The sequence below is a fragment of the Microdochium trichocladiopsis genome, assembly GCF_020744255.1.
Source record: "Microdochium trichocladiopsis strain MPI-CAGE-CH-0230 chromosome Unknown B0I36scaffold_10, whole genome shotgun sequence".
Lineage (NCBI taxonomy): Eukaryota > Fungi > Ascomycota > Sordariomycetes > Xylariales > Microdochiaceae > Microdochium > Microdochium trichocladiopsis.
In genome coordinates, this window is record NW_025763553.1 from 404,584 (window position 1) to 432,539 (window position 27,956).

At 57.2% G+C, this 27,956-nt stretch overlaps 9 protein-coding genes across 9 annotated transcripts; 4 read left to right on the forward strand and 5 right to left on the reverse strand.

Annotated features, from left to right (window-relative positions):
• Window positions 1-555: 555 nt before the first annotated feature.
• Window positions 556-3,866, reverse strand: B0I36DRAFT_376982 (actin family; the record flags this gene model as incomplete). The annotated part of the gene is made up of 3 exons (XM_046160517.1): window positions 556-1,395; window positions 1,528-2,064; window positions 3,846-3,866. The coding sequence occupies 3 exons, from the start codon at window positions 3,864-3,866 to the stop codon at window positions 556-558; spliced, it is 1,398 nt and encodes a 465-aa protein (XP_046007034.1).
• A 1,489-nt stretch (window positions 3,867-5,355) lies between these two features.
• Window positions 5,356-7,673, forward strand: B0I36DRAFT_252110 (fungal-specific transcription factor domain-containing protein; the record flags this gene model as incomplete). Its single annotated transcript, XM_046150660.1, has 3 exons — window positions 5,356-5,555; window positions 5,620-7,361; window positions 7,450-7,673. The coding sequence occupies 3 exons, from the start codon at window positions 5,356-5,358 to the stop codon at window positions 7,671-7,673; spliced, it is 2,166 nt and encodes a 721-aa protein (XP_046007035.1).
• Window positions 7,674-8,177: 504 nt separating this feature from the next.
• On the forward strand, window positions 8,178-9,933 carry B0I36DRAFT_424822 (uncharacterized protein). Its single transcript, XM_046162299.1, has one exon. The coding sequence runs from the start codon at window positions 8,187-8,189 to the stop codon at window positions 9,777-9,779; it is 1,593 nt and encodes a 530-aa protein (XP_046007036.1). The 5' UTR covers window positions 8,178-8,186; the 3' UTR covers window positions 9,780-9,933.
• A 424-nt stretch (window positions 9,934-10,357) lies between these two features.
• Window positions 10,358-15,242, reverse strand: B0I36DRAFT_434805 (ankyrin repeat-containing domain protein; the record flags this gene model as incomplete). The annotated part of the gene is made up of 4 exons (XM_046162727.1): window positions 10,358-12,828; window positions 12,898-13,741; window positions 13,797-14,837; window positions 15,065-15,242. The coding sequence occupies 4 exons, from the start codon at window positions 15,240-15,242 to the stop codon at window positions 10,431-10,433; spliced, it is 4,461 nt and encodes a 1,486-aa protein (XP_046007037.1). The 3' UTR covers window positions 10,358-10,430.
• A 1,090-nt stretch (window positions 15,243-16,332) lies between these two features.
• On the forward strand, window positions 16,333-17,686 carry B0I36DRAFT_275234 (short-chain dehydrogenase/reductase). The gene is made up of 2 exons (XM_046151369.1): window positions 16,333-17,319; window positions 17,448-17,686. Exons 1-2 carry the CDS (start codon window positions 16,447-16,449, stop codon window positions 17,493-17,495), a joined length of 921 nt encoding a protein of 306 aa, XP_046007038.1. The 5' UTR covers window positions 16,333-16,446; the 3' UTR covers window positions 17,496-17,686.
• B0I36DRAFT_333260 (S-adenosyl-L-methionine-dependent methyltransferase) lies at window positions 17,687-18,917 on the reverse strand. The gene has a single exon (XM_046155195.1). It carries the CDS (start codon window positions 18,695-18,697, stop codon window positions 17,714-17,716), a length of 984 nt encoding a protein of 327 aa, XP_046007039.1. The 5' UTR covers window positions 18,698-18,917; the 3' UTR covers window positions 17,687-17,713.
• A 440-nt stretch (window positions 18,918-19,357) lies between these two features.
• B0I36DRAFT_25826 (heterokaryon incompatibility protein-domain-containing protein) lies at window positions 19,358-21,449 on the reverse strand. Its single transcript, XM_046151079.1, has one exon. It carries the CDS (start codon window positions 21,357-21,359, stop codon window positions 19,548-19,550), a length of 1,812 nt encoding a protein of 603 aa, XP_046007040.1. The 5' UTR covers window positions 21,360-21,449; the 3' UTR covers window positions 19,358-19,547.
• Window positions 21,450-23,610: 2,161 nt separating this feature from the next.
• B0I36DRAFT_25881 (uncharacterized protein) lies at window positions 23,611-24,626 on the forward strand. Its single transcript, XM_046151091.1, has 2 exons — window positions 23,611-23,845; window positions 24,002-24,626. Exons 1-2 carry the CDS (start codon window positions 23,831-23,833, stop codon window positions 24,515-24,517), a joined length of 531 nt encoding a protein of 176 aa, XP_046007041.1. The 5' UTR covers window positions 23,611-23,830; the 3' UTR covers window positions 24,518-24,626.
• A 1,894-nt stretch (window positions 24,627-26,520) lies between these two features.
• B0I36DRAFT_333264 (uncharacterized protein) lies at window positions 26,521-27,706 on the reverse strand. The gene has a single exon (XM_046155196.1). It carries the CDS (start codon window positions 27,538-27,540, stop codon window positions 26,770-26,772), a length of 771 nt encoding a protein of 256 aa, XP_046007042.1. The 5' UTR covers window positions 27,541-27,706; the 3' UTR covers window positions 26,521-26,769.
• Window positions 27,707-27,956: the final 250 nt, after the last annotated feature.

A 27,956-nucleotide genomic window follows, 5' to 3' on the forward strand; every position in this document is an offset into this window, starting at 1 on the left:
TAGATCTGACCTGGCCATTCCGCTAAAGAAGCTTGATCCCTCGCAAATCTCCAAGCAGCATGCTTTTCTAATGTAGATGCTAGGCCAGCGATTATTACCCGAGGGCGCTATGGTCCTCAACAACGTGGTGGCATGCCCTGCCTACGAAAGCCTCCAAGTCTTGGGCTGGATTCCCCACTTCGGACAGCCAAATCGCCGCATGGGGAAGACATTATGATCTTGCGTTATGGATGTACAGTCGCCAGAAGCAGAGGTCGTGCGAGTTGCGTCCACCAGAAGCCTGGATATGAGACTGTGGAACAGTGTTGTCGTGGGTGGTCGACTGCGTTGTACATGACTGTGATTGCAAACCTTGGTGCCACCTAGACGTACTCGCCAGCCTTCCCCTCGCAGGTGAGTTTTCCGTGTGATGTGATGTTGCACTCTCCTGGCGCTGCCATTGGAGCAGCTGTGTCGCAAACACGTTGATTGCGGTTCGTGGTCTCATGCTATCTGCGTAGATGGCGCCTTGTGGTCCGAAGAGGAGTCATTTTGACTTATGCTGTTGTACAGTTCTCACGGCGGAAGTCCAGCAGCAAACTTGCGCGCCATCCAGGTAGCGCCGTGCTCGTCATATTCCTGCTTCGTGACAACGAGCTTCTCAATGTCCTGGTGTCTTGCCAGTTGCGCAGCGCCGTGCCACGTGCTGAACAGTGGCTTCTCAGGCCTGGCGACACGGACCAGGCACTCGTCCGGCACCCGTTGGACAATCTCATCCTGTAATCTCTCTACAAAGCCCTCAAATAGCGAGTTGCCGCCTACGACGACGATGTTGGCTAACAGGCCTGGCCACAACCCGATGGGAAGAGCCTGGAGGGACTCCCACACGACATCAGCGATCCCGGGCTGCTGCAAGCCGACATCGGAGGGGTTGAACAAGATCTCTGGGATCGTGAAGCGCTCATTGCGTAGAGTGAGGACGTCCTCGCTGGTCTCGCCAAGCTGCGCCGCGAGCTTGCGTGACCGCGCCGTTTGGGTGGGATCGTAGTCGCGTACCACACCCTTTGTACGCGTGTGGAAGTCGGGCAGCACGTAGTCCTTGGCCACGCCGCCACCCGTGAGGAATGCCTCGCGCCTCTCGCCGCGCGTGCCTTTCCACGTCTTGTCGAGGTCACCCGCAAAGTCGAGTGAGACGTAGCAGGCCATCTCCTTCATTTCGTTGACAATGTAAGTGTCGTTGCGCATGTCGTAGTGGCGCAGAGATAGCATGCGGGTGAGGTAATTTGTGAGGAATTTGCCGCCAACTTCGAGGCGTCGCACGGCCTGATTTAATGGTCGGCCCTTGAGCAAGGGGGTGATGGTGGTGTGGGAGTAGCCCGAGTCGATCAGGAGCATGATTTCGGCAGGCCGATCGAGCTGTAGCTGAGATACAGCGTGTGGTGCTGAGACAGCGTGGGCAGAGGCGTTTGCAGTTCCGTCTGCATCAGACATTGGCTGGTCTTCCCCGGTGTTTGTCGCAGGCGTGTGCCCATTCGGTGCAGAATGGACTCCGTAAGTGCTCAGCGTCCTCTGAACATCATTGTACGCATTGAAAGACGCGCCACTGCCACGATAATAGCTCATGAAGCCAAACTCTTCAAACACCATCTGGTCGCAGTTGGTCTGTAAGATGGGCAGATTTCCCGCGTGTTCAGCCAGGATGAGGCGCGTCTCGGCCGGGTCGCAGCGCAGTGGGGCAGTGTCGTCGAAGAACTCGCGGTCCCAAATTTCGCGCTGGGCCTCCCAGCTGACAATGTAGCCCTTCTCTGCGGGCCGGCGGAAGGCCATTTCGCCAAAGTCGCGGCATGTGTCGAGCTCGGAGCCGACGTAAGTCTTGCGGTCAGCGCCGCGGGCGATGCAGTTGGGGATCACGCGGGGATCGATATCGTCGGTGGTCGTGGAGGTCCATTGTGACGGGGTATCGCCTTCGGGGAGAGGGCCGTCGCTGGGAGGGTTGGAGAGGGGAGCGACAAAGCCAGCCTTGATGGTGTAGGCGCCATTGTCGAGGACAAGGGTGCGCGCCGGCGCTGGGGGCGGCTGTGGCTTCTTGCGTGGCGGCATCGCAGACACGTTCTGTTATTTTGAGGGCGTGGGCATGGCTGCTGTGGTGCTGCTTCTAGGTGGTTGTGAAGCAGGGTCGCGCGAGGAGAGGTGCCGGGTCGAGATGTTTGTTGGAGAAGGTCGGCTCTCGAAATCGAAATTGTGGTGGTTGAGCTCTCCTCTCCAGGCAAGGCTTGGAAGGCCCACAGAAAGCTTGGGGGAGCTGTGGCCAGGGATGGCAGGCACACCAGGGATGCGACGGCAGGCACGACACATCTGTGATCTGACATTCTGCTCCACAACTTCACTACATCATCAGAACTCTTGGGTGGGCACAGGGCCAGGCGCATCGTACCTGGCAGCAGCCAAGCTGGAATGTTGTCTGGCCCAGTCTCACAATGGCGCATTGTCGGTCAAAAGCAACGGGCAGCCACAGCCGGCCGCGAAAATGCACCAGCGTTGGCGGAGCTAATTTCATCCCGAGACCCCTGCTCGGCCTTGGAGCGCTTCATGGTCCCCGAGAACCCGCAACGTCCTTTCGTCGGTCAAGTTTAGGACGCATCCCAACAGTTTGACAGTGTATGTACGCTGGCGCCGAGTGTGATCCTCCAACTTGCCACACACTGACCGTATCTATTTTTCCACGAGTGTTGCAAGATTCTGGGCCTCGCCATGTTCACCGCCAGCGTCATGCTGCTTCTGCCCAGCATGGCTCACGCCTCCATCTCCGTCGCGATGCTGCTTGCGGCCGCTGTCGCGGGCATCTCCACCATCACCTTCCTGCTCAGCTATACGCGGTACCAGCTTGCCATGTCCCGCGCTCGCAGCTCTTCCTCTGCCGACGTCCGCCCGCCCGTGATCCCCTACTGGATCCCCTGGCTCGGCTCCTCCCTCGCTTTCCTCACCCCCAACCCGGGCAAGTTCTACCGCGACGTCCTCACCCGCCACCCGCCCGAGATGGGCTTCTTTGGCACCGTCCTTGCCGGCGAGGTCAACCACATCGTCTACGCCTCTCGCGCGGTCCAGGCTCTGTTCAAGGTCAAGTCGGCCGTCGCCCACAGGGAGCACCTCACGCACGACATTCTCACCAAGACCCTGCGTGTGTCAGAGGAGGACTACAGCAGGATGTCGGCCGAGGGCACGCTCGTCAAGATGCACCGCGACGAGGAGATGAACCAAGAGCTGTTGCTCCGGCAGTCGGCCGTCAACGAAAATACGGGCACATTTGTCGAGTTCCTCAAGGCGGAGCTGGCTGGGTGTGCGCAGGCCTCATCCACGGCTGGGGGCACTGCGGATGGCCAGCAGGTGGTCGGTCTTTATGCGTGGCTGCAGGAACACATGTTCCGGCCCTCGTGCAAGGCTTTCATGGGAGGCCGCATCAACGACATATATCCGGACTTCGCTCCCGACTTTTGGAGGTTCGAGAACGGCATGCTCGACATGCTCTTTGGTATCCCCAAGCTCATCAACCCGGGCCCATATCAAGTACGCGATCGGCTCGTCGAGAACCTCACCCGCTGGGTCGAGGAGGGCGATGCGGCCCGCAAGGAAAAGAGTCTTCCCAACCCGTACACGCCCGAGGCAGAGTGGGAACCCATCTGGGGTTCCCGGCTCAGCAGAGGCCGCCAGGCGCGCTGGATATCCGAGGGCTTGACCACGCAGGGCCGGGCATCGATGGAGCTTGGGTTTCTGTTTGGGCTCAACTCCAACGTCATCCCCGCGACGGGGTGGATGCTCATGCACATTCTGGATCCGAAGCACCCGGACCTGCTGCCGCGCGTGCTGACCGAGCTGCGACGAGCCGTCATCCCACGTTCTGCCACAAACACCACACAGGCAAACGGCACCGCAAACGGCACATCCACAGCCGCCACCGAAATTGAGGGCATCAACCTTGACATCAACATCCTGGTCGCCCAGCCTTTGCTCATGAGCCTGTACCAAGAAGTCGTCCGCCGGTATGTCGACGTGCTCGTCGCGCGCAAGGCAGAGCAGGACTTCCGCCTGCCCCTGGACTCGACCACACCTCAGGGCAAACCGCACATGCTACTCGTCCGCAAAGGCGAGACCATCATCACGCCCAACATTGTCAGCCAGAACGACCCGGCATTCTTCATGGACCCGCCCGCCGACGTCTTTGATGCGGAGCGTTTCCTCGTGCCCAGTGGGGGTGGTGCTGGTGCTGACAGCACAGCGGCGGTGGCGGTGAAGAAGAGCAAAGACGCTAGCGGGAACGAGTACACGGACGAGTACGTCTTCAGCACGTCCGCCGTGGCGCACAAGTTCTGGCCCTATGGCGGCGGCAAGACCATCTGTCCCGGGCGGGTGTTCGCCAAGCAGGAGATCCTGGCGACTGTGGCCGTCGTGCTGCTCGGTTTTGACGTCACAGTGGAGGACCCGGCGGAGTTCAGGATCCCGGGGTTTGCAAAGGTGTATGGTGGTTCAGGGACGATTCCGCCGCATGGTGATGTTCGTGTGCGGATCGGGCCAAGGAGTGTATAGCCGGGGACCCCAGTTATAGACGATGAATATGGAGACTGGATTTGGATAGAACTCGAGAACCAAAGAATTATCGATATCACCCGTCTATTGCAAATAGAGTGTTTGGAAGGATAACTTTGCACCATACAGATCCATCGAGTTTAGTTAGCTGCAAGGGTAGCAAAATAGCATGCTGTGTGTCAAACTACACGACAGGACCAGTTGCAGGAAAATGGATGAGCGAACATCGAGTGAATCATGATGACTTCGACGCTCAGTTCAACCTAGATGATGGCAAAAGGATTGGTGATGCGCATGCACACGTACCCTCCGCGCCGGATGGTGCCTTGCACTCGCAGGGAGTCCTCCAGGTGTGGACGGAAGTGACGAGTGCGCGAGATCCATGTTCCCCAGGGCCGATACTACGGCAACGCGACGCGCGCTGCTTCGGACAGGGGATACAAGGAGATTGTTACCTTAGACTACTTATTTCATCTCTATATAATCGGCTGTTGCACATGGCTGAGGATGCTTTAAGCAGCTGGCGAGCATCACGCCCAATCACATTCGCTCCATGCCCGGATGCCATTTGTCCGCGAGGTGGGTGGGTCGCGCCGCACAGGATGGATTGCCGGAGACTTACCAGCCGGCGACTCCAGTTGCGCCGCTCATACTTTACCCAGCGCCACTTGCACTCTGCTACACAAAGGCTGCGACCGGCGAAAAAGTCCCCGAGAAGCATTCATCGCCGTAGCTCCGACATGCTCGCCCAGCCAACGTGAAGCGCCAGCAACATGCGCAATGGCCAGCCATTCCATGCAGCGGGGCCAACAGCAGCAGCAGCAGCAGCAGCAGCAGCAGCAGCAGCGACGACAACAGCGCCCCAACCCGCTGGCCAAGGCATGTGTGACGTGCCGGACCAAGAAGATCCGCTGCGACGCCGCCCAGCCCCGGTGCTCAGCATGTCTCAGCCAGAGCCGCGATTGTGTGTATCGCATCGAGGCTCCACGTAAACGGTGCGTGCGCTTCTGGCTCAGGCCGCCCTGCACTAGGTACCTCATATGCTGACCCTGGCTTCAGGCCGACCTTCTCACAGATCGCGCAGCTTCAACAAGACAAGGGAACACTACATGCCTTTGTGTTGAAGCTCAAGAAGAGTAGCGCCGAGGAGCGCGACAAGTTATTAGCAGAAGCTGTGGATGCAGATGAGAATGTCTGCGTCGTATCCCGCTCCGACTCGTTCGCCTCTGATAATGTCCTGAGCAAGACGTCGCGGCTGAGACGTCGGTCTAGCCTCGAGACCCCAGACGCATCGGACGACGAGCTTGACATTGCACATTTCATATCGGTCGACGAGGCAGGGAAACCCAGGAGCTTTGGCCCGTCATCTGCCCTCCACAATCCGACCAAGAGCGACACGGCCGTTTCGCCGTCACAGCAGACCGCGGCGGCCAAGGACCACATCCGCAACACCCTCGTCGCAAATGCCGCCCTGCAGAGGCAGCTGGAGCACCGCCTCAACCAGCTATCTCATCTCGATGGCGTGCCCATCGACCTGGCATTGCATCTTCTGAACCTGCACTGGACCAGGCAGCACCACTCGTTTCTTCTCACATATCGGCCTGCAATCATGCGGGATCTGCTGTGCTCTGGTCCTTATTGCTCCACGTTTCTGCTCAATGCCATATTCGCGTGCTCCAGCAAGTTCTCTGACCGGCTAGAGGTGCGGTCGAACCACAATGACCCGACAACGGCTGGGCGGCTGTTCTTCCGCCGCTGTGATGAGCTACTATCCCAGGACGGCCTCCTTATGCGCCCCAACATCAACACCGTCATCGGCCTCCTGCTGTTGGGTTCCACGTACAATGCCCGAGGCGAGACATCCAAGGGCTGGCTGTACACGGGGTACGCCCTGCGCATGGTCTATGATTTGGGTCTACACCTTGATCCGACGGAGACAACGGACAACCCAGAAGATGTCGAGATACGTCGCCGTGTCTTCTGGGGCGCTTTCGTGTGCGATAAACTACAGAGCCTGTATCTCGGCAGGCCCGTGGCTATTAACCTGCGTGACTCTCAGGTCTCGCGCGACTTCCTCGACGTTCTTGAGGAGGAGGAGCTGTTCACTCCCCCCCTGGCAGATATACGGATGGGAGGGCAGCTGAACGGGCTGCCGGTTGGCGTTCCAATCTGCTCCGTGTCGACATTTCAACAGCTCTGTCTCCTCTCAAAAATCATGACGACCATCATCAACCGGTTCTACGTTGTGGGGGCGACTTTTTCCAACTCCCAAGACAGCCTGCAGCAGGTGGACAACACCTTGCAGCGATGGAAGGAGAACCTGGCCCCTAAGCTCGACTTCCAACCGTGGCTGAGCACCACCAACATGGCACCACCACCCCCGCCGCCGCAGCCGCCCAACATCATGATCCTCCACAATCTCTACCACTCTCTCATCATCCTCCTGCACCGTCCATTCATCTCTGACGGACACCTCCGCCGCTCGGCCGCCGCAACCCCGATCCGGTCCTGGGAGCGCTGCACCGTGGCCGCGTGCCGCATTACCAGCATCGCGCTCGCGTACAAGTCCGCCTTTGGGCTCTCGGGAGCACCCTACGTCCTCGGCTACAGCATCTACGTCGCCTGCACCATCCACGTCCGCAATGCCGTGTCGCGAGAGCACAATGGCCCCGAGCACTTGTCGCTGCTCGTCGCCAGCCTGCGGTGTCTGGACGAGATGTGCGTCGCCAACCCGGGCGTCGCCAAGCCTGCGGGCATCATCCGGCGCCTGGCAGAGGCCAACCAACTCAACCTTGATATAGGTACGTAACTTGAGTACACTCCTGGTGGGCGGGTAAAGATGAATCGCAATAATGGAGATGGCAAATGCTAACACAAGCGGGAGAGCAGCAACTACCCCAGCTGTCGATCAATCCACCTTGAGCTTCGACCTGGACGCCGTCTTCGACATGTTCCCGTTGCCGCCGAATAGCGCAGATGTAGTAGACGTGGGGCTGCACGGATATCGACAAGGTCTTCATTCGGACATGCCTCTTGACCCTTTGTTTGGACTCATGGATGGTGCGGCGGCCATGAGGTTTGACGACCTGGCATCGCCGGCATTAGGGCTGTGATTTCAAAAAGACCCAGTGAAGTGAAGCTCATGTCACATGGTGGCGTTTCGTGACTACCACTGGTAGTCATGCTTTAATAGAAGCAAGTCACTTCTGACGCAAACGTATGATAATTGCACCGGCTCCGTTGGACTGGCGTATTATTATTTATTGCCCTTTGACAAAATGTACCGAGCTCAACTTTGGAGAGGGAGCGGTAATAAGCGCTTTGCCACGAATCCGCTGTCCATGTTAAGGTTGCCGCTGTCGGCAGTGCGCTCCCCGGGCGATTGACCCACCCGGAGCTTCAACCTCCGGCCCAATCGCCGCCCCGCTCAGGTTCACAAGCCGGCAACAAGCTTGCCTTATAGCACAAGTGCAGGAGAGCTCCAACGTATAAATTCATCGGCTGGATCCCACAATATACGTTTCTGGCAGATCGTGTCTTCCATATTCATAGCAAGGATTCCACAAGTTTTTGTCTACTTGCAATTTTTAGCCCATTCATAATCCTGGTCGTTTGGCATCATCACCATGGCACTACCCAGCGAAGTCGAGGTCCTGGTTGTAGGCAGCGGAAACGCAGGCTTTGCGGCGGCGCTTTCGGCGGCCCAATCGGGCGCGAGGAGCGTTCTGCTGATCGACAAGTGTCCAGAGGACTGGGCCGGCGGCAACACATACTTCACAGCTGGCGCATACCGGATCGCACACGGCGGCCTTGCGGATCTGTTGCCCATTGTCAACAATGTCACGAGCGAGCAGGCGGCCAAGATCGAGCTCGCGCCGTATTCGGAGGCAGACTTTGCGAACGACATGACCAAGGTCTGCATGGGTCGTTCCGACCCAGAGCTCTCCAGGACGCTGATTTCCGACTCCAACTCGGCAATCAAGTGGCTCGCGAAGAACGGCATTCGGTTCCAGCTATCCTTCAACAGACAGGCTTACGAAGTAGACGGCAAGATCAAGTTTTGGGGAGGACTTCATATCAAGACGCAAGACGGTGGCAAGGGCCTCATTGCCGACTACCAGGCCGCGGCCAAGCGACACGGCATCCAAGTGTCCTGGTCCACTGCCCTTACCGGCCTCCAGCTTGACCCTACCTCCGGTAACATGGTCGCTGCCGTCAGGGTGGACGGGACAGAGACGAGTCTCAGAGCAGGCGCCATTGTCCTGGCGGCGGGCGGCTTCGAGGCCAATCCCCGCATGCGGAGCGAGTTCCTGGGCCCCGGCTGGGACATGGCCATGGTGCGCGGCACTCCTTACAACACGGGCGACTGCCTCGAGCTGGCCATCCGGGAGCTCGACGCCTCGCCCGTGGGCAACTGGTCGGGCTGCCACTCGGTCGCCTGGGACGCCAATGCCAGCGCCAACACGGGCGACCGCGAGGCGTCCAACGAGTACACCAAGTCTGGGTACCCGCTGGGCCTGATGCTCAACGTCGACGGGCAGCGCTTCGTCGACGAAGGCGTCGACATGCGCAACTACACGTACGCCATGTTTGGCCGCGCGATCCTGGCCCAGCCCGAGCACACGGCCTTTCAGGTGTGGGACGCAACGGCAACACCGTGGCTGCGGCCCGAGGAGTACCGCGCGGAACGCGTCGAGCACATCACGGCCGACTCGCTCGAGGAGCTGGCGCACAAGTGCGCCTCCCGGGGCGGCCTGCGCGACCCGGCGGCCTTTGTGCAGACCATCCACGAGTACAACGAGGCAGTGTACGCCCACCGCCGCGAGAACCCCAACCTCAAGTGGGACCCGGCGGTCAAGGACGGGCTGTCGACGCAGTCGCGTTCCCGTAAGCTGGCCCTGGCCAAGTCGAACTGGGCCCTGCCGCTGGACAAGGGCCCTTACCTGGCCGTCCGCGTCACCTGCGGCGTCACCTTCACCTTTGGCGGTCTCAGGGTCGACCCTCACAGCGCGCAGCTGCTGCGCGCCTCGACCGGCAGGCCTGTGCCCAACGTCTTCTGCGCGGGCGAGATGCTCGGCGGCCTCTTCTACAACAACTACCCAGGCGGCAGCGGCCTCACGGCTGGCGCCGTCTTCGGCCGCAGAGCAGGCAAGGCGGCCGCCGAGGCTGTCCGCAGCCGGCGGCCCGAGCTGTCGCCTTCGCTTGCGAGCAAGTTGTAGAGGGATAATTACTCAAAACAGAGGGCATGTACAAGTGTTGCGTAGCTCGTCCGCAGCATGCTTTGTTATGGATATGGACGCCCCAGCCCCAGCGGGTGCAACGGCAGACACCGGCGCCAAGGCCATTCATTGACACGGGATGATTCCAAACAGTAGATCAATATACACACCATATCAACTACACCGAGATCCTCCAAGCCCCTATCCTCGCGTATATAAATAACGGTTGTGTTTTCGTCATGGAGACATATTTGTCAACACGGCTCCATGGTCTTCGTACAAGAGCCCACAGCTCTATATTGGCGCTCATTCAAGGTCATCTTCTCCACTTATTCTTGCAGTGCCTGCAGGTCTTGTCAGTCTCGAATTGGGGCACACTTGAAAATCAAGCTGTACAGCGGTTGAGGGTAGGTGGACAACACTGCCGAGAAGAAATGTGTTTTTCTCAAGGGCAGGTATAGTGGAAAGCTGACCAGAACCAATCTGGAGCTACCCAGTGCCTGAAAAGTTTCGACCAGGACATGTTCAATGACAGGGTCAGCTTGATGGATAACCACTCTGCAGTAGCACGACCCGCAGTTTGCACTTCGGTAATGGCATTCCTCGAATATTGTCCAAACTAGAGTAATGCGACCTATTGTGATCGTTCGACTAGGCTTCTCCGGTTCCGACCCTTGTGAGCAGTATCTGGACAATATCCGCATGCCCGCCAGACGAAGCAGCCTCCAAAGCAAGTTTGTAGTCCTCTGGTTGGGCGTGCATACGCGTTGCGCGACCGAGCAACAGCCGGACAGTCCCCAAATGGCCACCGGAGGAGGCGTTTCCAAGCGCATCTCCAAATTCACCTTCCTCCACGTCCTCGTCGGCTCCGTGGCTGAGTAGCACCTCTACAATTTCCTCCCGGCCGAGAAATGAGGCGGCCGCCAAAGCAGTGCCAAATTGTCCACCGTAAGCGTGAATATCGGCACCATGTTCAAGTAGGCATCGCACTGTTGTCAGTTGACCTCGGTGTGAGGCGGTTTGGAGCGCCGGGCCATGCTCGTCGCCACCGGACGCATTGACGTCAGCTCCACGGGCGATGAGCATCTCGACAATGGCATCATGGCCGCGGAAAGATGCAGCTATCAAGGAATTGCCAAACTGCCCACCGAGGGCGTGGAGGTCGGCACCCTGATCGAGTAGATACTGTACTGTAGACGGCGAGCCCCCGTGCGAGGCTGCTTGGAGCGCTGACCCGTGATAGCCGCCGGGTGCGTTCACGTCGGCCCCGGAGGCGAGGAGTACCTCAATAATGTGGTTGTGTCCTCCATGAGCCGCAGCAGCTAGTGCAGTACCGTACCACCCGCCGTGGGCGCATACGTCTGCTCCCTGCTGCAGCAGGAAAATGACAATGTCCTTAGATCCACCAAATGCGGCAGCTTGGAGCGCGTAGCCGTAAAACCCGGCCTTCGCGTTTACATCTGCGCCCCGAGCCAATAGCTTGTTCAAAATCCTTCGATATACTTCCAAAAGATCAGACGGTAGATTGCTGCCAAAGTTCCAGAGCTTTGGATCCGGGCGTCTGCTTGGCAATATCAGCCCATCGACGTGGCCTCCAAGGCATGCGGCTATGAATGCGTTGCCATGTCTTCCACGGTCGGTGTTGATGTGCGCACCGTGTTCAAGCAGCATCTCAACGATGTCCTCGTGGCCCATGTAGGACGCGCCTTGCAGAGCATCACCGTACCTGCCATACTCTGAACATACGTCGGCACCTGCGGAAAGGAGCATGCGCACGACTGACGCATTTCCCTCAAATGATGCCCCGCCCAAAGCTTTGTTGTAGTATGCTTTGACTTGAGCATTGTCCAATCCGTCCTCGGCCAACAACATTTGCGCGAGCCCCTCGTGGCTGTTTTCACAAGCAGCCACAAGAGCGTCGCCGCGATAGCGGATGAGCAGGGCATGATTACCCCGAAAGTGGTCCAGCAGAAGACTGACAACATCCATGTGGCCTTGAGATGCCGCTGCTTTGAATGCGTTTCCCCATTGTGCACCCGGAGCCCGGATCGCTGCTCCTTGCTGCAGCAGCCTCTTGACTACCTCCTTGTGCCCACCGTACGAAGCCGCCTGCAGTGGATTGCGGTGCTCTCCTCCTTCGGCATCAAGGCAAGCTCCGTCCCGAAGAAGCTTGTCGACACATCCCAGCAGACCATAAAGAGAGGCATAATAGAGGCCTGTTCCTGTCTTCAGGATAGGGGGCGAAAACCCCGGCTCGTAAAGTGAGCAGCTTGTCTGCAACTTGGCGGGATTAGAGAAAAGCTCGCATGCTAGTTCAGTGAGTCGGTGACCACCAGAGCCAGCCAGCCCTGCATGAGATGGCCAATACCTGGCTGCATACTCTGACAAGGGAAAAAGCTTCACGACCTTGTTGATCGGGATGTCGTTATCTACTTCGAGTAGATATACTAGACAAACTTCGGCTATGAGGGGTCGAGCAGATGCCTCTGAGAATGCATGCGGGTATTCTTTTGGTGCCGCTTTCAGGAGGTATTCCTTGACCGAAAAGTGCGCTAGCTGGATCTCCTTGATTGTTGACGCGCCATTACTTTCTGAGTGGCTGTCCGCCGTATTGTCGTCCGTCGAACCATCTACCGCGGACTCTTCGTCCATGGCTTCGCAATGTTCTACTTCACCATCGTCTGATTCATCCTCCCAAAGACTCTCATTCGTCCTGGATACTAGTACAACAAGCCCTCCACAGTACCCGAGAATCTCGGTCGGAACAGGCATGCGGTCTTCGGGATGAAATCGTCGTTCCGCCCCGCAGATCAAGCCTGTCTTCACGGCAATGGCGTCAACAGCCTCACACAATCGCAAGGGTCTTTCAGAGAAAGTGAGGAATTGCAAGATGCGCATTGTATGGTCGGCGTACTCTTGAGGTATCTGCTCCAAGACTCTAGCGTATGTCTCGTGAAGTGTCGTCGGAAGTGAGGCGAGTGTTTTTCGTAGAGTGATCCGATCTCGACAACGTTTTAGTGCATCGATCTGGCACCAAACCCAGCGAAACCTGTATCAAGATCAGCACTTTTCACTGTGGAATTCTTCATCTTCGTCAAAACATGAATACAAAACGCACATTCCACCGGCTTTCTGCACGAGGCACTGTTCAATCTCCTCCTGGATGTCAGGCTGTGCTCGCCAAATTCCGAAAGCCTCGTGATGCCTGATCTGGCTTCGTACATAGCTTCTTATGTCATCATTCACGAGCGTGGCCTGAACAGCAAGCCTCTCGTTCTTTCCAGTCATAAGCTGCATCGCGGACTGGATATCTGGTTCTGGTCGACTGGTTAAGAGAACACGAACGTCGACTGCTCCTTGATTGAGTGCCTGCAACCAAGATAGAAGCTCTTCCCTCGGAACACACTCATCGAGTGCATCCAGCACGATACGGACTGGGGAACAGCCATACAACATCGAGTAGAAGATTGCTTGGAGCTCATCGAGGCGGGGCTGCTTTTTTCCATCATCGCAGGAAGAATACAAGGAGTCTAAGCAGGCTTGCGTTTGCGTTTCTTGGTGGTATAACTGAAAGATCAAGCAACGAATGGCGTTCTCGAAATTTTGCTTCTGTATGTGCGAAAAGTTGAAGTAAAAGTAAAGAAGTTGTGGCTCTGATTCACCATCTTGCTGAAGGTCTTCGATCACAGAAGATGCGAGGATCGTTTTGCCGCAGCCGGCAAGACCGTGGAGCCAGAGAAAGGACTTTGGGACTGTTCTCCATCTCTGATAAGCCCTTCCTCGTAACAAACCGCGGCCGGTGCCTGGATGGCGGAGTGATATGGCTCTGTTGAAGTTGCTCGAGACATCCGGTGGTTTGAGCCACTTGGCGATGTTGTCTCGGTGCTTCTGGACCAGGATCTTTTCGATGCTGCATTCGACATTGCGAACACTAGAAGAAAAGAAGTCCAATTTCTCGTCAACTAATCACTGCTCAGCACACAAGAGCCCGGTCCAAAGAGAGGCTACACTACATACCACTGGCTAGAGCTTCTGCTAGCCTTTCTTCGGCTACGACCTTGCTAGGGTTCAATTGCCCAAGAACATCTTTTGCGTAAGCTGCGGCTGTCATTGCGGCGTAACCTTGCCACTGGTCGTTCTTATGCGTGTCGGAGTAGTCACAAATCCCTCGGATGACGAGATAGGGGAAATGGTTGGCCAGTCCAGCGGACTCCATTTCGAAACATAGAACGTCCTCTTCCAACGAAAACTTCTCACGCAGGACAGCATCGTTCACAAGCTGGTTGGCAGACGCCACTAACCCATAGTGGATTGCCGGATTGTCTTCGCCATCAGCCCGAGCTTCTCGTTCCCTCATCGCCGAAGGCTCATTGCTGCAGACATCCGCACATGCTGCATGGTCTCCCAGCGGATGTAGGTGCTCGGGTTTGTACAGGCGGTCGGTGTCGGAGTGCGGCTGGGAAAATTCCTTCTTGAGCCTTGGCTTGGTCATGATGACTGATTCAATGGCTTCCCGGATCCGATGGCCATCAGATTTGTACCGTGCTTGAAGTCCGCTAATAGCAGTGAGCAGGACATCCGGTGGTGGTGCCAGAAAGCCTGTATGCTGAAAAGCTTGGCCCTGAACTGCCTTCCCGTAGTCGTACTGCCAGACGCCGGCGCGCCCTTTCTGAGGGAGGGACACAATCACATCACCCAGCCTGATGTCGTGTTTCGTACTAGGGGCCCCTCCAGCGACACCGACCATGAGGCCGACACGCACATTGGGAAAGCTGTGCAGCATATCGCGGGCCACAGTGCTAGCCGAGGTTGTGCCGTACCGACCCATCGGCAGCACGGCGATGACGACATTGTGTCTTCCCATCCTGCCAAGCGTGTAGTTGTTGTTATCATGCTTTGAGACATACTGAGGCGGCCCATGTTCGTCATCGAGGAACTGCCGCGCTGCAACATACTCGGTCGTGATCGCGCAGATCCAGCCAACGGTATAGTCTTCATTCTTGAGTTGTTGCTGATCCGCGTCCTCGACGGCTCGCCTTTTCCTCGTGGGGGCCACAACTAGGGCCATATCCGTGTAGCGTTGGGTGGGCGGCGCCGAGTTGCTGGTTCGCGCTGGCCGTGAGAAGGGTCACTGGAGTCTGGAGGCATTGCACAAGCAGCAAATGACTGCGAAGGGACGACTGCTGCCTTGCGAGAGGGGTAGCGAGGCTGGGCGGCGTCAGATCAATGCGGCGGTACCATGTCAACCAACAACGCAGCCTTTACCCCGCCGCTGTGTGCCTTACCAAAGCTTGCAGTCTTTGCAGGCTGTGCCATTTCCTGCGTGGCAGGGGTATTGGCTACTCGTCCGCCTGCAAGGTTATCTGTGTTGGTTGGGGGCAGCGGCTGTGTCTTGGGAAGGTCAGGGTTAGTGCAGCTGAGGGACCACCATGCCTCAGCAGCCAAAGAAGGGCTGCTTGCCATACCAGGCAGCCTTCGGGTTCTGCTGCCGGACAACGAATCCGCTGCTGCGCGACAGTCGCTGGCTCTCCGGCGGATCGCTTGGCAGCCAGCCGCTGCGCTTCCCGGCAAGGCCTCCAGGGTTTCGCGGGCGCTTCATATGTGTATACCACCGAGACCGGCTAAGTGGAAGCCATCTGATACTGAAAGGCTTCGGCCTTTGACCAAGATGGTTGTTCCAAGAGTCTGTATGAGCTGGGCAAGCACAACTGCCGTCTGACTTGATTCTGCGATTTCACAAAGCACATGGGCCATTCTTCATGCCGTCAGGCTCTGAATTTGAGCTGACCAACGTGCCAGGCCTGAAAATACATCAGCCGCCATTCTGGGCGCTCAGTATTAAACACCTTCCGCCAAGCAGCCGCGTGCTCCTCGTCAACCATAACCGGCGCGTATGGTTATTCGCATTGAATTCAGTCGAAAAAGAGCCCCTATGAGGCGATTAGAACCGTGCCGTAGCACGCGCGGCCTCTATAGTGCTTGAGCTGAGCGAGACCTGGCTTGAGGTCGTCGAGGCAGCGGTTCCGTCTCAATGCGCGTACGATGATGCAGTCTGGGAGAGTGAGCTTGTTGTTGCTGTAGTGCCGGCATCATCATTGCTGGTCTTGTAAGTAAGCTTGAAGTGTAGTTGGGGATCTCTGAGAAGCGGACTCTGAGCACGCCAATGGCTTGTTGAAGTTTCAGAGCAATTTGGATTCCTCCTCATCAGGCTTACATACGCAGACATATGTGTGAATGGTTTCCTTTGCAATTCTTTTTTTGACCCGTTTGGTGACCAAGCTCCACAGCACTTCTCGCTGGCAATACCGGGCGTGAGCTCCCTTTGGTCGCTGGGTGGCTGTTCTTCCCATGATCAGAGGTGCTCCGGTTTGTGGGCGAGGAGAGCATGTGGTTCGTGAAGGCCATAACACGCCCCACGACAAGAACATTGCTGGACGGTGCTAGTACCACACGGGAAGGACCCCTGGACCCTCCAGGCTTTGACCGGCTAATGGCCTGTTCGTCTCAATTCCCCAAAAGTCGACAATGACACGCTCTCGCCACAAGCGTTACTAGCTCACACCATCCTGCAACACGCCTTCAACCTTGGGGGGCCTTTAATACCACCGTGTCGCCCTCGCCTCACTACCGAGCCAGGCCAACTCACAAATTGCGCCAACGCGAAACCATGCCGGTAAAGAAGACGGTGCTCATCACGGGCTGCAGCGCCGGCGGCATCGGCGCCAGCCTGGCCCTCGAGTTCCACCGGCGCGGCTTGCACGTCTTCGCGACCGCGCGCAGCGTCGACAAAATGTCGGCCCTCGCCTCGGCGGGCATCACCTGCCTCGCACTCGACACCACGTCTGCCGAGTCCATCGCCGCCGCCGTGGCGCAGGTAGACAAGGCCATCTCCGGCTCCGGTGTCTCCGCTGGCGGGGGCCGCAGCAGCAGCACTGGTGGTGGGCTGGACTACCTGATCAACAACGCGGGGATAGTCCACGTCCGGCCCTTTCTCGACTCGACCATGGACGAGATCCGGCGCGTCATAGACACCAATCTGGTCGGCGTCATGGCCGTGACTCACGCCTTCCTGCCCATGCTCATCCGCGCGAGGGGCGTCATCGCGACGATCGGCAGCATCAACGAGGTCTTCCTGCCCCCGTTCCAGACGTCGTACAACGCGACCAAGGCCGCGGTGCACGTATGGAGCAATTCGCTGCGCATGGAGCTCAAGCCGCTGGGCGTGAGGGTGGTCACGGTCGTCACGGGCGCGGTGAGGAGCAAGTTGATGGAGAACGAGGCGGAGCGGAACGCTGGTGGTGGTGGTGGTGGGCACGATGGCAAAAGCGAGCCGTTTCCGGAGGGGAGCTACTACAAGCCGTGCGAGTCATGGATTCGGGATAGGGAGTTCCTCAAGACGGCTCAGTGGCAGGAGACTGATGCGTACGCGCGGGATGTGGTGGCTGCGCTGCTCAAGGAGGAGCCGAAGCACACCCTGTGGAAGGGAGGGATGGCAACGATCGCGTGGATGGTCAACTTGCTGGGGTGGGAGGGGATGATGGTGAGTATCAATCTTTCTTTATTGAGAACAGGTTGTGTGGCATACTTGTCGATGCGCTTCTACCTCCGTGGTTGGGAAATACAACCCTGCCTCATGCGATACGTGCCGTTCAAGCTAACATTTCACAGGACGGCGTCTTCAGCAACCAGAGCCGGCTCAATCAGATCAAGGTATGATAATGAGCGCCTGGCAGCACACTTTTTGAGCCTGTCAACGGAAACAATAATCATGGTAGAGATGCAAGGCTACATAATGAAACACTTGCTATGCCTTCGACGTGCATGCGCTCACGGCCGGCCATGATAGAGTAGAGCTAGGGAAGCGTATACCATTCGGACTACTCTAGCTTAGGAAACACGTATGAGCTCTCCATCATCACAGTCAGTTTCGATTACTATGGCCGAGCAACATATATGTAAAGTCCATCGACGACCTCGACGCGCCCGTCAACACATCTCTCTGCCCACTTCTGTCTAAACAGCTCCCTCGCCCGCTCCAAATCCACACCCTCCCACACGAACCCGGTGCTCGTTGACTTCATGACATAATCAAACTGCTTGTCGGCCTGCTCCTGGTCAGCACCATAAGAAGATACCGGATCGCCAGCGACCTTGTCCATAAACTCGATCTGGTCCACGGCATAACCCTCCGTTTCGAGAATGGTCCGGAACGAGTCCTTGTTCTTGATCCACAGTCTGTTCGAGTGGAAGGGGACGCCCATCTCCCGTGCCACGGCCTCGATCACGAGACCCTGCGCCTGGTTGCTCTCGTGGGTGATGTCGATGACCAATCTTCCCGCAGGTCTATCAGCAGCGCTACCACCATCACTCTTCCCGGTTTCCTCACCGGTATTCTTGGTCGGGGGCTGATAGAGCCACTTCTTCCAATGCCGCACCACCTTGTCCGGCTCGTCAAGCAGCACAAACGCACAACTGCACACGAGGACATCGAACTTGCCCTCCTGCCCTTTCAATGCCGCGCAAGTATCCAAATCCGTGATATCGTGCTCAACAAAATCCATCCTCGCCAGCGCTTGCGTATCCCCTGCCTCCTGCTGCCTTTCCCGCTCAAGTCGCCCCCTCGCCTCAGTAAGCATGGCGGGCGTGACGTCGACCCCGACGACCCTCCCACCGCCAGGGCCAACCTCACGCGCGGCGATGAAGGACTCCAGCCCGGTCCCGCAGGCCAGGACGAGGACGTTCTCGCCCGGCTGCGGACGGACGACGTCCCCCATCAGCCGCGCGGAGTAGGACGGGTGCCACGAGTTCTCGTACGCGCTGGCGCGGGTGGTGTACATCTTCTGCGCGAACTGGGGCTGCGTGAGCGGCGGCTGGAGTTGCGCCGCATCTTGTGGCTGCTGGGTGGCCACTACAGACATTGTGCGTTTTGATTTGTGCCAAGATCTTGTGTTAGGCAAAGGTGACGAGCGAGTGGATGCGGGTGGGATGGCGAAAGAAGTATATTTCTGGCTGCTTTGAAATACACAACACCGGACTAAAACTCTGCCTCTGTTTGTCGGCGTGCTTTTGTGACTGTGCGTCCCTGATAGGGACGAGCCGGCCGGTGCCGCGCGCGACGATCACTGGATGGTTATTGCGTGATGTGACGTGCGGGGCTTCGGGACATGCAGCCTGTTCTGGTTAAAGGTGCATAGTGGTCGGCGGATGAGTCATCGCGATAGTGGTAGTTGTGGTGAGCCATGACATAACTGATATGGCTCGGGATTGTCACGTTACTAATGCCACGGGACATGGCAATCTGGCATGAGAGATTGAACGTTGCTACGATATGTTACGGGATTTGCACGACCGCTTCCTTCCTTCAAGGTATACATGAGACTGTGCTGTAACTACTCACTTTGGGGGATACCCACCTTGAGGGGGGAGTTCGTGGGCATTCCGCGTGTAGAGAGCGAGTTGATGCATAGGTTTATACTCAGGCACGACTTTGCTATTTCTGGTTTCGGTAGCTGACCCAAGCACTTGCCTCGGCCTTCTTTCAGATGACAGAGCAGCTGATTAATTGGAATCACCAATTGTCTAATGTTCTCTCACGTCTGCGATTGTGGGAGGCCTTCCTTTGCAGTTTGCCTTCGCCCGGACATTACCAATGAGAATGATATCTTGACTCTCAAGTACTGCGTGTTTATGAACGAGGACTCTGACGACACCGAACAGACTATTGGACACAAATAAGAAAAGACTAAGCTATGCATCCCTTGTAACAGACTACCTAATAACGACATGGCGCTCGGGGCATTCGGCGATCCAAGCCTGGAATGCATGGAAGTCTCTAGGCTTCAGGATGCAAAGGCCGATTCTCTGGTATTCAATGCTCCCCGTCTCTTCTGTGTGGCGGCAGTGGAGCGGTTTCTCGCTAGTACGGGCTCCCAGTCTGCCTGCTTCCTTGATCGGCAATAACACCAGGCAATATATGTTGAGTGGCGGAGTCGATCTATCAATGTCCCCAATCTCACAGAGTGGGAGACACACAACACTGGACGGTGAGCCATTTACTCGGAGTTTGTCGCCAACTTCAAAGTCGAACCTCGGGTCAAAACCAAAATGCGAATCCAAAGATCTGCCCTCTGCCTCGGTGACGCTAAACTCCGCCGAGGTCGATGACTCCCGGATCAGAGAAATGTTGATCTTCCTAACGAAGCCACGCACGCGAATCCAGCCGTTGCTCACGCGTCCGAATTTGTCGTTCGGGTCGCACTCCAAGTTCACGTCCGTGAGACACCCGAGATACTTTCGGATGAGCTGCTCATGCTGCTCGATACGGAATGTGAACTGGTACGAAACTTCACCAAGGCGGCTTGCCCAAGACCATGATGGTGCCGTGTAGCTTTCTGGTCCCGGCCGCCCAGAGTCAGCCGACGACCAGCAAAGGTCGATGATGAATGTAGACTTCCACAAGCCTGCCCAGTAGGCCTCGTCGGGTACGTCGCCTCTTTGTACGTCCCGAAACTCCCTCGCTAATGCGGAAAGAGCCGGCAGCCTGTCGAGCGAGTTGGTAAGCGCGAGGGGCGTGTATTCTTCCACTATCCTGTGCCAAGGCCAGACATTGTGTTCCCCGAGCCCCACAAGCCCAGCCAGTCTCTCACGATCATCACCGACATATCTCATCATCGAGGGACTCTGCTCACACCCTTGAGCACCGCTGCACTCCCAGAACACTTGGTCGCGGGCGAAGTATGCGATGCGTCGTGCAAAGATGCGTTCTTGCAACACCCAACCCCTGTCCCTCAGATGGCCCAGTCTGCCGTTGGCCCTGTCCTGGTCCGAGTACAGGTCACATTCGAGGGCAAAGGTCGAGGGCAACTCTTCAATGTCGGAGCTGTCTGATTCATAGCGTCGAGGCACCTCACTGTCCGAACTGTCCGTTATAAAGAATCGAGACGTCAAGGGCGCCGAGGGTTTCAGGAACAAGGGCAGAAACCCTCCGCCCCTTGCCCTTTGAGTCCTGAAGCACCCAGAATCTTCTCCGGCGGCACAACTTGCCGAGATCACAAGTGCTGCATTCTTGTATACCGTCGCCATCTGCGAAGCCTCATGTGCCCAGTATTCCGGCTCCTGTTTGATGCAGAGCCGGTCAATCCAGAGATATTGGTATCCAAGACGTTCTGTGATCGTACAGACATCTTGGAGGGTGCGTGGCAAACAGGACTTGGAAACCCCTCCCCTCAAGGACTGTTCCCTAGCCGTCGTCAATTGCATTGGTCTGGTGTCTTGAGCTGCATTCCTCTGTGGTGGGCTACCTGTCCCCCAACGATAGCTTACCGCCAGATAAGGGGGAGGCTGACATTCGGCGGTTTCATCGTTGCAGGCAATGCCTGGTATTTGCTGTCCACTTAAAACATCCTTGCCATCTTTCAACCAGAGCTTGCCTGATCTGACATAAAGAAGGCGAGTCGGCAATACAAGATGCTGCGGCCGCTCAGCTCTGCAACTTTCGTGGTCGTTATTACACTCCATTATCCACTCTTTTATTAGCTGGAAAGTCTCTGGCGAGTCCGTGCTGCCAGACATAGAATCCATGATCAAAGCTCTGGTTTCCCCTGAGTCTGATTAGGTATCGTGTCAGCCTTCTGAACTGCAGGATTGCGGCGTGTGTGCGAAGAGGTCAGGGCAGTTGACCACGGGCTGCCTGTGACAGACTTACAAGGATTCATCGTCAGGATCACCTCTGACTTTTTCAAATATGGTTCAAAAGGTATGCTCAAATACACGGATATTGCCTCAACACAAACTCCAACGAGAACCTGCAGCACGTGCCGGCCATTCTGATCCTGCTCAACGTCGTGCCATGTGTATTCGAACGGGTAGCCCGAGCGCTGCCGGGAAAGGTCACCACAAATCCCGTGCCAGAACATCTCGCACAGGCGACAGCTGCCAGCAGAGCTGAAGCAAAGATCAATGAGCTGGAAAAGATTGGAATGGTGTGGTTGCCAGGACTCTGGACGTCGCGAGCCTCTGTTCGGGGCTTTGCCGCCTGGTGGTGGGTTCTCCAGAAAGTCCCTGCACAGAGCGCATAGATTCTGCGGCGGATCAAGTCCGACGCTGTCACCAACGTGTGCGTAGGACCGATCGGCATAGGTGACTTGTGGCAGGGCTGACTCCACAAGTTGTCGGGTCCGGATGTCATCAAGGAGCAGTGCAGCGCGTTGCGCGGCGGCGTCGCGCACAGGCGGCATACGTTGTTTCGACGAGGGATGTCTGGCGGGACCCATCGAGTTGGATCTCAGTCGAGGATGTGTTCGAGTTGAGGCCAAACTCGCCATTGTGGAACTGACGCTGATCACCCAGAGGCCGAAAGAGCGCACGATGCAAAATCAGACTGGAGCGTGTCCATGCACAAGATGGGATGGGTGGGAAGAGCAAAAGGCTCGATGTGCGTTGGAGGTGGGCTTGGTGAGGCTGGAGAGGTGTGGCACAATATCATGCTGGCCTCGTTGATGCCTGATGATCCGCCTGTAAAACTGGACAATGGAGTGCTTGACAACACGGCATGTTCCTGTGGCTTGACAATGGGGACCACGGCGGAAGCCAGTGTGTGCCGTCCACCATGCACTGACTGCATGGACAAGGTTTGTATGGGCTATCGCGTGCTTGCAGAGCAGGGTTGTTGCTCTACACAAAGACAGCACAACCAGCTCTCAAGGCTCGACCCTCAAGGCCTGGTCCTTGCGGCGCAGGCTGCATTGCAGACGATGCATGCTCAATATGCGTCACGAACAGGCTTCCAGTCCCAACGCAGTAGCGCCACAAGGGACCGACATAACAACTCTGTGCTCCAGTTCCTTCCAAAGCACGGCGCTCGTCGGAAGTCCTGAACCATGAAAGACACAGTTCGTAAGGTTCTGCTCAATCGTTCCGAGTTGTCCAGGCGATTGGCTAGTAACGGGTATAGCTCGTGGGCCGTTTGACGTAACGAGAATGCCGTGCCGCGACTTCTGACACCGTCCGCCGCCAGTATTGACTCCTCTAGGTCGCTTCCATGAGTACTAGAGACGTCCCTCTACCTCACACCACGACCTTAAATTGTGTACGAGGCATAGCCTTTCAAGGTCTTGCATCGATCGCCACACAAGCATGATACAGCTGGGCGCACAAGCCTTAGGCGAGCGCAAGGCATCCAGCCGCGGTGCTGTCGCAATTCGAGGCTCTACTATGCGTCTCCTGGTGTTACCGTTTGCTTTTTGTTCTTGTGTGCCTCCATCATGTCTCTTGGTCAACATCCGTGAAACTTGTTGTTTTTCTTGTGTGGTCGGTTTATACGTAGCGTTTTGCCACCAACGTTGAAATGCGAGGCTTTGGCATGTTTTCAGCCGTGCTCGAAACTCCCTGGTTGTGGAACTCGCCCCCCGTACTGGTGTGAAAGTAAAAAGCGCTGAAATCGTCAAAATTATGAATCTGCCCAGGCTCTCGTCATGTCTCTTAGGGTTCGCTGATGTGGATTTTGACTCTCGGGAAGGAGCGTTGTGGCGGGCGTGCGGATCGGGTATCGTGAGGTGTTGCTTCAAGCTCGTGTTCGAAGCTACGTGGCAACTCGGATATGATGTGGAGGCGACGTCTTCAGTAGATCGCTTATTGAAAAATCGTCGTCGTAGCGAACCTGCTGAGGTGGAGTGCTTGCCTGCCTACGCCACGGGTCGAGCTGACGGTGGCTCACGATGGCGGGTCCGCTGCTGCAATGGTGGCCTGGCACACAGCTTCCGGCGTCGCCTCACATCGTGTACCAGACATTGAGGTCGCTGGTGCTCGACTGTGCATACAACGCTTGCATTTTGTGCTTTGTGGTTCGCATCATTGTGGTGCTATCTCTGCCCAGTGGTTGAGGCCGTGGGACTGCGCAGATTTGAGAACCCGGATGGGCACCCACGAGAAGCAAACACCCGGATGGCGATGCTGCACGCTCCTTCCTGCTGTAAAAGACCGCACATTGCCATTCACCACGCCGACATGGCTGCCTCTTCATGTTTCTGCTCCCTTGATTATCTGTGCAGTACATGCTCATGGGCCTAGTAGGCATGTTCCCTCTAGCAATGTGCCCGGCAATCACAGCGCAGCGAGAACAATCTCATTGGACGGACGTCTCAGCAATTCAGTTCTCGACCTCCTTGACATCACGAGAGCCTAAGAGATGGCGCTGACTCGGTATCCACTCCATCGACATCCAGTACCAGACGATCGCGCATTCCAGCCAACTACTACCCCGATCAGCCTCTAGCCGAACGTTACCGACAGCCTCCCCATGCGTCGACCATCGAGCGAAGATCTTGCAATGCCTTCGAGTCCGAATACCACGCTTTATCGAGCGAGCGATCAGATCGGATAAGTTCCCGTCTACGCCTGGCATTCAGCTACAGTCACAAAGGATGGTCGTGCTGCTGCCAGGACAGTTATGCGTATTGCGAACTGCGGACTGGTGGCTCGACGAGTTACACCCAACATCGCTTCTCATACATGGGACAAGAAGCCTTGACATATCGAATCGACCTGGCACAACTCGGTTGCTGCAAGTGGGCAGCGACTTAGAACATCTGCGAACCTATACAACCGATCTAGCCGCGCCAAGTGGCGTTCTTGATCAGGCAAACCATCCCTCAAGACTATGCCACGTCGTCCGCCCCACCAGGGAACGATCTCGTTTGCGAAACTCTATTTCCAGTCAGCCGAGCGCTGTCCCACGCTAAGCAGCCTGTCGTCCTGTATCAGGATTCTGCGGTCTGGCCATGCTCGCCTAGATCATGATGTGGCCGGGACGGTCAACGGTCTCCAAGTTTGCTAGAAGCACCCTGCCTGCCTTGCCTTTCTTTCGTTCCGTCGTCTTCGTGTCGTGACTTATGGCCACGGTAATCGTGATTGCCGTCACAACTACACGTCCGCTGATTGAGTCAGATTTGAGCCATTATGAGAAGTTTCTCTGCCAATCTGGCTCATGATGGAGTTCCGCGGCCTCCGCACACGTGTCGTGCGTGTTCTTCCGGAACAAGTCGGCTTGGCCTGCGGCCGGATCGAGTAATCCGATCCCAGCCGTCTTTCACATACCACAATCAGCTGCCTGGCCCCCACGTCTCGGGCTGGCTGGGGCAAGCCTTGTTATTCGACACGCACTGGTCTCGTCGAGCGGCCGTGATCTGGCCTGCCGAGAACAGGTTCCAAGCTACTCTTTGTCGGTTGCGAAGATATCCACGACGGCTGCTTCAGATGCTGTCTTTGAGGCGGTCCATTTCACCCACCGTGAGCGATCAATAGCTAAACGACTTCGAGCCCAATACCACCAACAAAGAGCATCAGCATCCCCAGGCTTGCCGCTTGCAGCAACAATCCCTTGCCACTAGCACCCAAGAACCTCCGCACGTGGGATGTAGGAGTTAGTCAACGCGCGGACAAAACACCTTGCCAAGCGCCATCTGACTGGCCCGCCCACTTATGCAAGCCTGTTGGTGGCTGGCCCTTGCCTAGCCGAAGGAGCTGATCACGCTGTGTCCCATCAAGGCCGTCCCCCCGCACGACAGCCGCCTAGGGCGTGAGACTACGTACACATGTGATGCGAGAGGAGAAGGAAACATGCCCTCTGTGGAAGTAGCGCTTGGCAGTTTCGTCACTATTGGTGAATGGCGTCCACTGATCCCCGGGGGGGTCTGCGTTGTCACTGTCAGATGGAGCATCCCGCTGGCTCGACGCCACTCCCACCTGCATAATCGCAACCCACCCTCTCACACCGGCCCTGAATGTCACGAGCTCCGCTTGCCTCAACCTCGATGCCCGATAACCACGGATCAGCTCCAGGACAACGCATGATAAGTACCCGCGTCACGCGACTGGGTGGGTCGGTCGGTCCCCGCGCCGGCAGAGCGCGCGCGGGGCTGTCATGCAGATCGCCCGAGGAGGAGCAAACAACAACGACCTACGATTCGGCTGCGGCGCCAAGGCGCAGAGGAGAGGGTGTACGGGTGGCTGATACCATTCGGCAGTGTGGCCCTCGCACACCCGCAGGACCGAGTATCAGTATGGCCCCGTATCCGAACCTCAAACGTTGCTGTTCTTGTTGTCGGGCTTGGCCTTTGAGGGGTCGGAGTGGCCGCGTCCGCGCGGGTGAGAATCGAAAGGGCCGAGGACGGCTCCGAGACGGACGTCTATATAAAGCCGCGACCACATCACCCCTCAGGTCGAGATCTTGATTCCTTCCTCGTGACACAGCGACTCGAACTCCATCACTACAATACAGCAAAAGAAACAACACCTTCTCCCACCGTCCTTCAAACAAAACACCAAACCGCCAACATGGGTGACTGCTCGTGCTCCTCTTGCAACAACTGCAGCGACTGCAAGTCCTGCTCGTGCTGCGTACGTTTCGTCCCCTCTTTGCCTAGTTGTCGAGCAATCCAATACAAACACTTGACGATATGCGATGGACTTTTGCTGACAATGTCTCGATGGATATAGAGCCACTAAGTGCTCGCACGCACTCCCACCATGCCACCCCGATGGTCCATTTGTTCACGCAGCAGATGACATCCTTATTGGCACACGACTGTCCCGGCAACTACAACACAAAGCGTCCTCTTCTCGGCTAGTCAAAGTACCTGTATACGGGAGGGGATCCAACGTCAATGGGATGAGCCAGTATGCTTTGGTCATGTGATGGAGATACAATTTGCATCGTTTTCGTGCTTCATGATTTATTCTGATACATATACGCACACACGCACGCAATACTAAGACGAGTCAAACGCAATCTGTGCTTTTGAATGCCTCCGCGAGCCCGCGCAGCTCAAGCCATATGCTCTGTGTGAAATGCGTGCGTACCCGTGAGCCATGCTTTGACGACTGAAATCCGGCATCCGACGTCTTCTCAACATCTGGACCATTAGGTATGCCTCCTTGATTCTTTGCATATCCTACCGCGGTACCACCACCAACTGCTCGCACGTGCAGCTCCTCAAGGCCACGGCGGCAGGTCCATGCCATCCAGATACCGCGCCGCCGCATCAGCCAAGATGTCCCTGTGCAGCCTGCCCGCGTCCCCAAAGAACTCGACGCCCGCCTTGCCATCGACGACATGCGTCCCCAGGAAGTCCAGCACGCCCGCAACGTCCGGCCTCGCGACCTCCATGTAGAATAGCCGTTTCTCGGGGACCTCCTCCTCTCCACCGTCACCCCTCCCTCTTCCATCAGCACCAGTACCACCATTATCACCACTGCCACCGCAGGAGCCCCTGGTCCTCCCGGTCCTCCCGGTCCTCCCATTCTCCCGTAGCATGCGCTCAAAGTACTGGCCCGGCAGGAACCCCGCGCGCGGCATGTGTCCCGTGGTGACCACCACGCGCAGCTCGCGCCACCGCTCCGGGCCCAGTGCCGCGCGCCACGCGTGCACCCGCGCGTTGATGGAGTCGAGCTGGATCGCCGCGGCGTCCTGCACGTTGGCCATGACCAGAGGGGCCATGGCTCTCGCAAAGGTGGTCAAGTCGCTGCGAGGCATGCCGAGTGGTTGCTGCTGCTCCTGCTGCTGCTCCTGGCCCCGGCCTTGCCTCTGCCCAGGCGTTGTTAGTGCTGCGGCTGCTCCTGCTGCTGTTGAGCTTAGCAGCGCGGCGAGGGCGCTGGCCGAGGCGTTGGCGATGCGGTGCTGGCGGTGGAGCTGGCTTGGCGTCGTGAAGCCCAGGCTGTCGAGGCGGTTGCGTGCTTCGTCGAGGGCGGCGCGGTAGTCTTGCATGGCTTCTCGCGTGGAGGGGGGAAGATGGATGATCTCTTGTCCTTGAGCTTGAGAATGAGCTTGAGCTTGGTGGTGCTGGTAGTGGTGCTCATCATCATCATCGTCGTCGTCGTCGTCGTCGTGGGTCTCATCGCCATCGTGGTCATAGCTCTCAGTGGTCTGTGTCGCGACGGACACAGCGAGAGGCACGTGGGCCATGTACTTGAGGTTGTTGGCCAGGGCGTCGGTATATGTGCTTTCCTCATGCCGGCCGTCGGGCCAGACGAGCGTGAGATGCCCGCCGGCCACTATCACGGGGCCCAGGTTGCCTATGGCATGCTCCTTGGCGGCGGTGTACCGTGCGTGGAAGAGCGTGTTGAGCCGCGCCAGGGCTGCGTCGCCGGAGACCGGGGCTTGAGCATCTGGGCTGGGCTTCC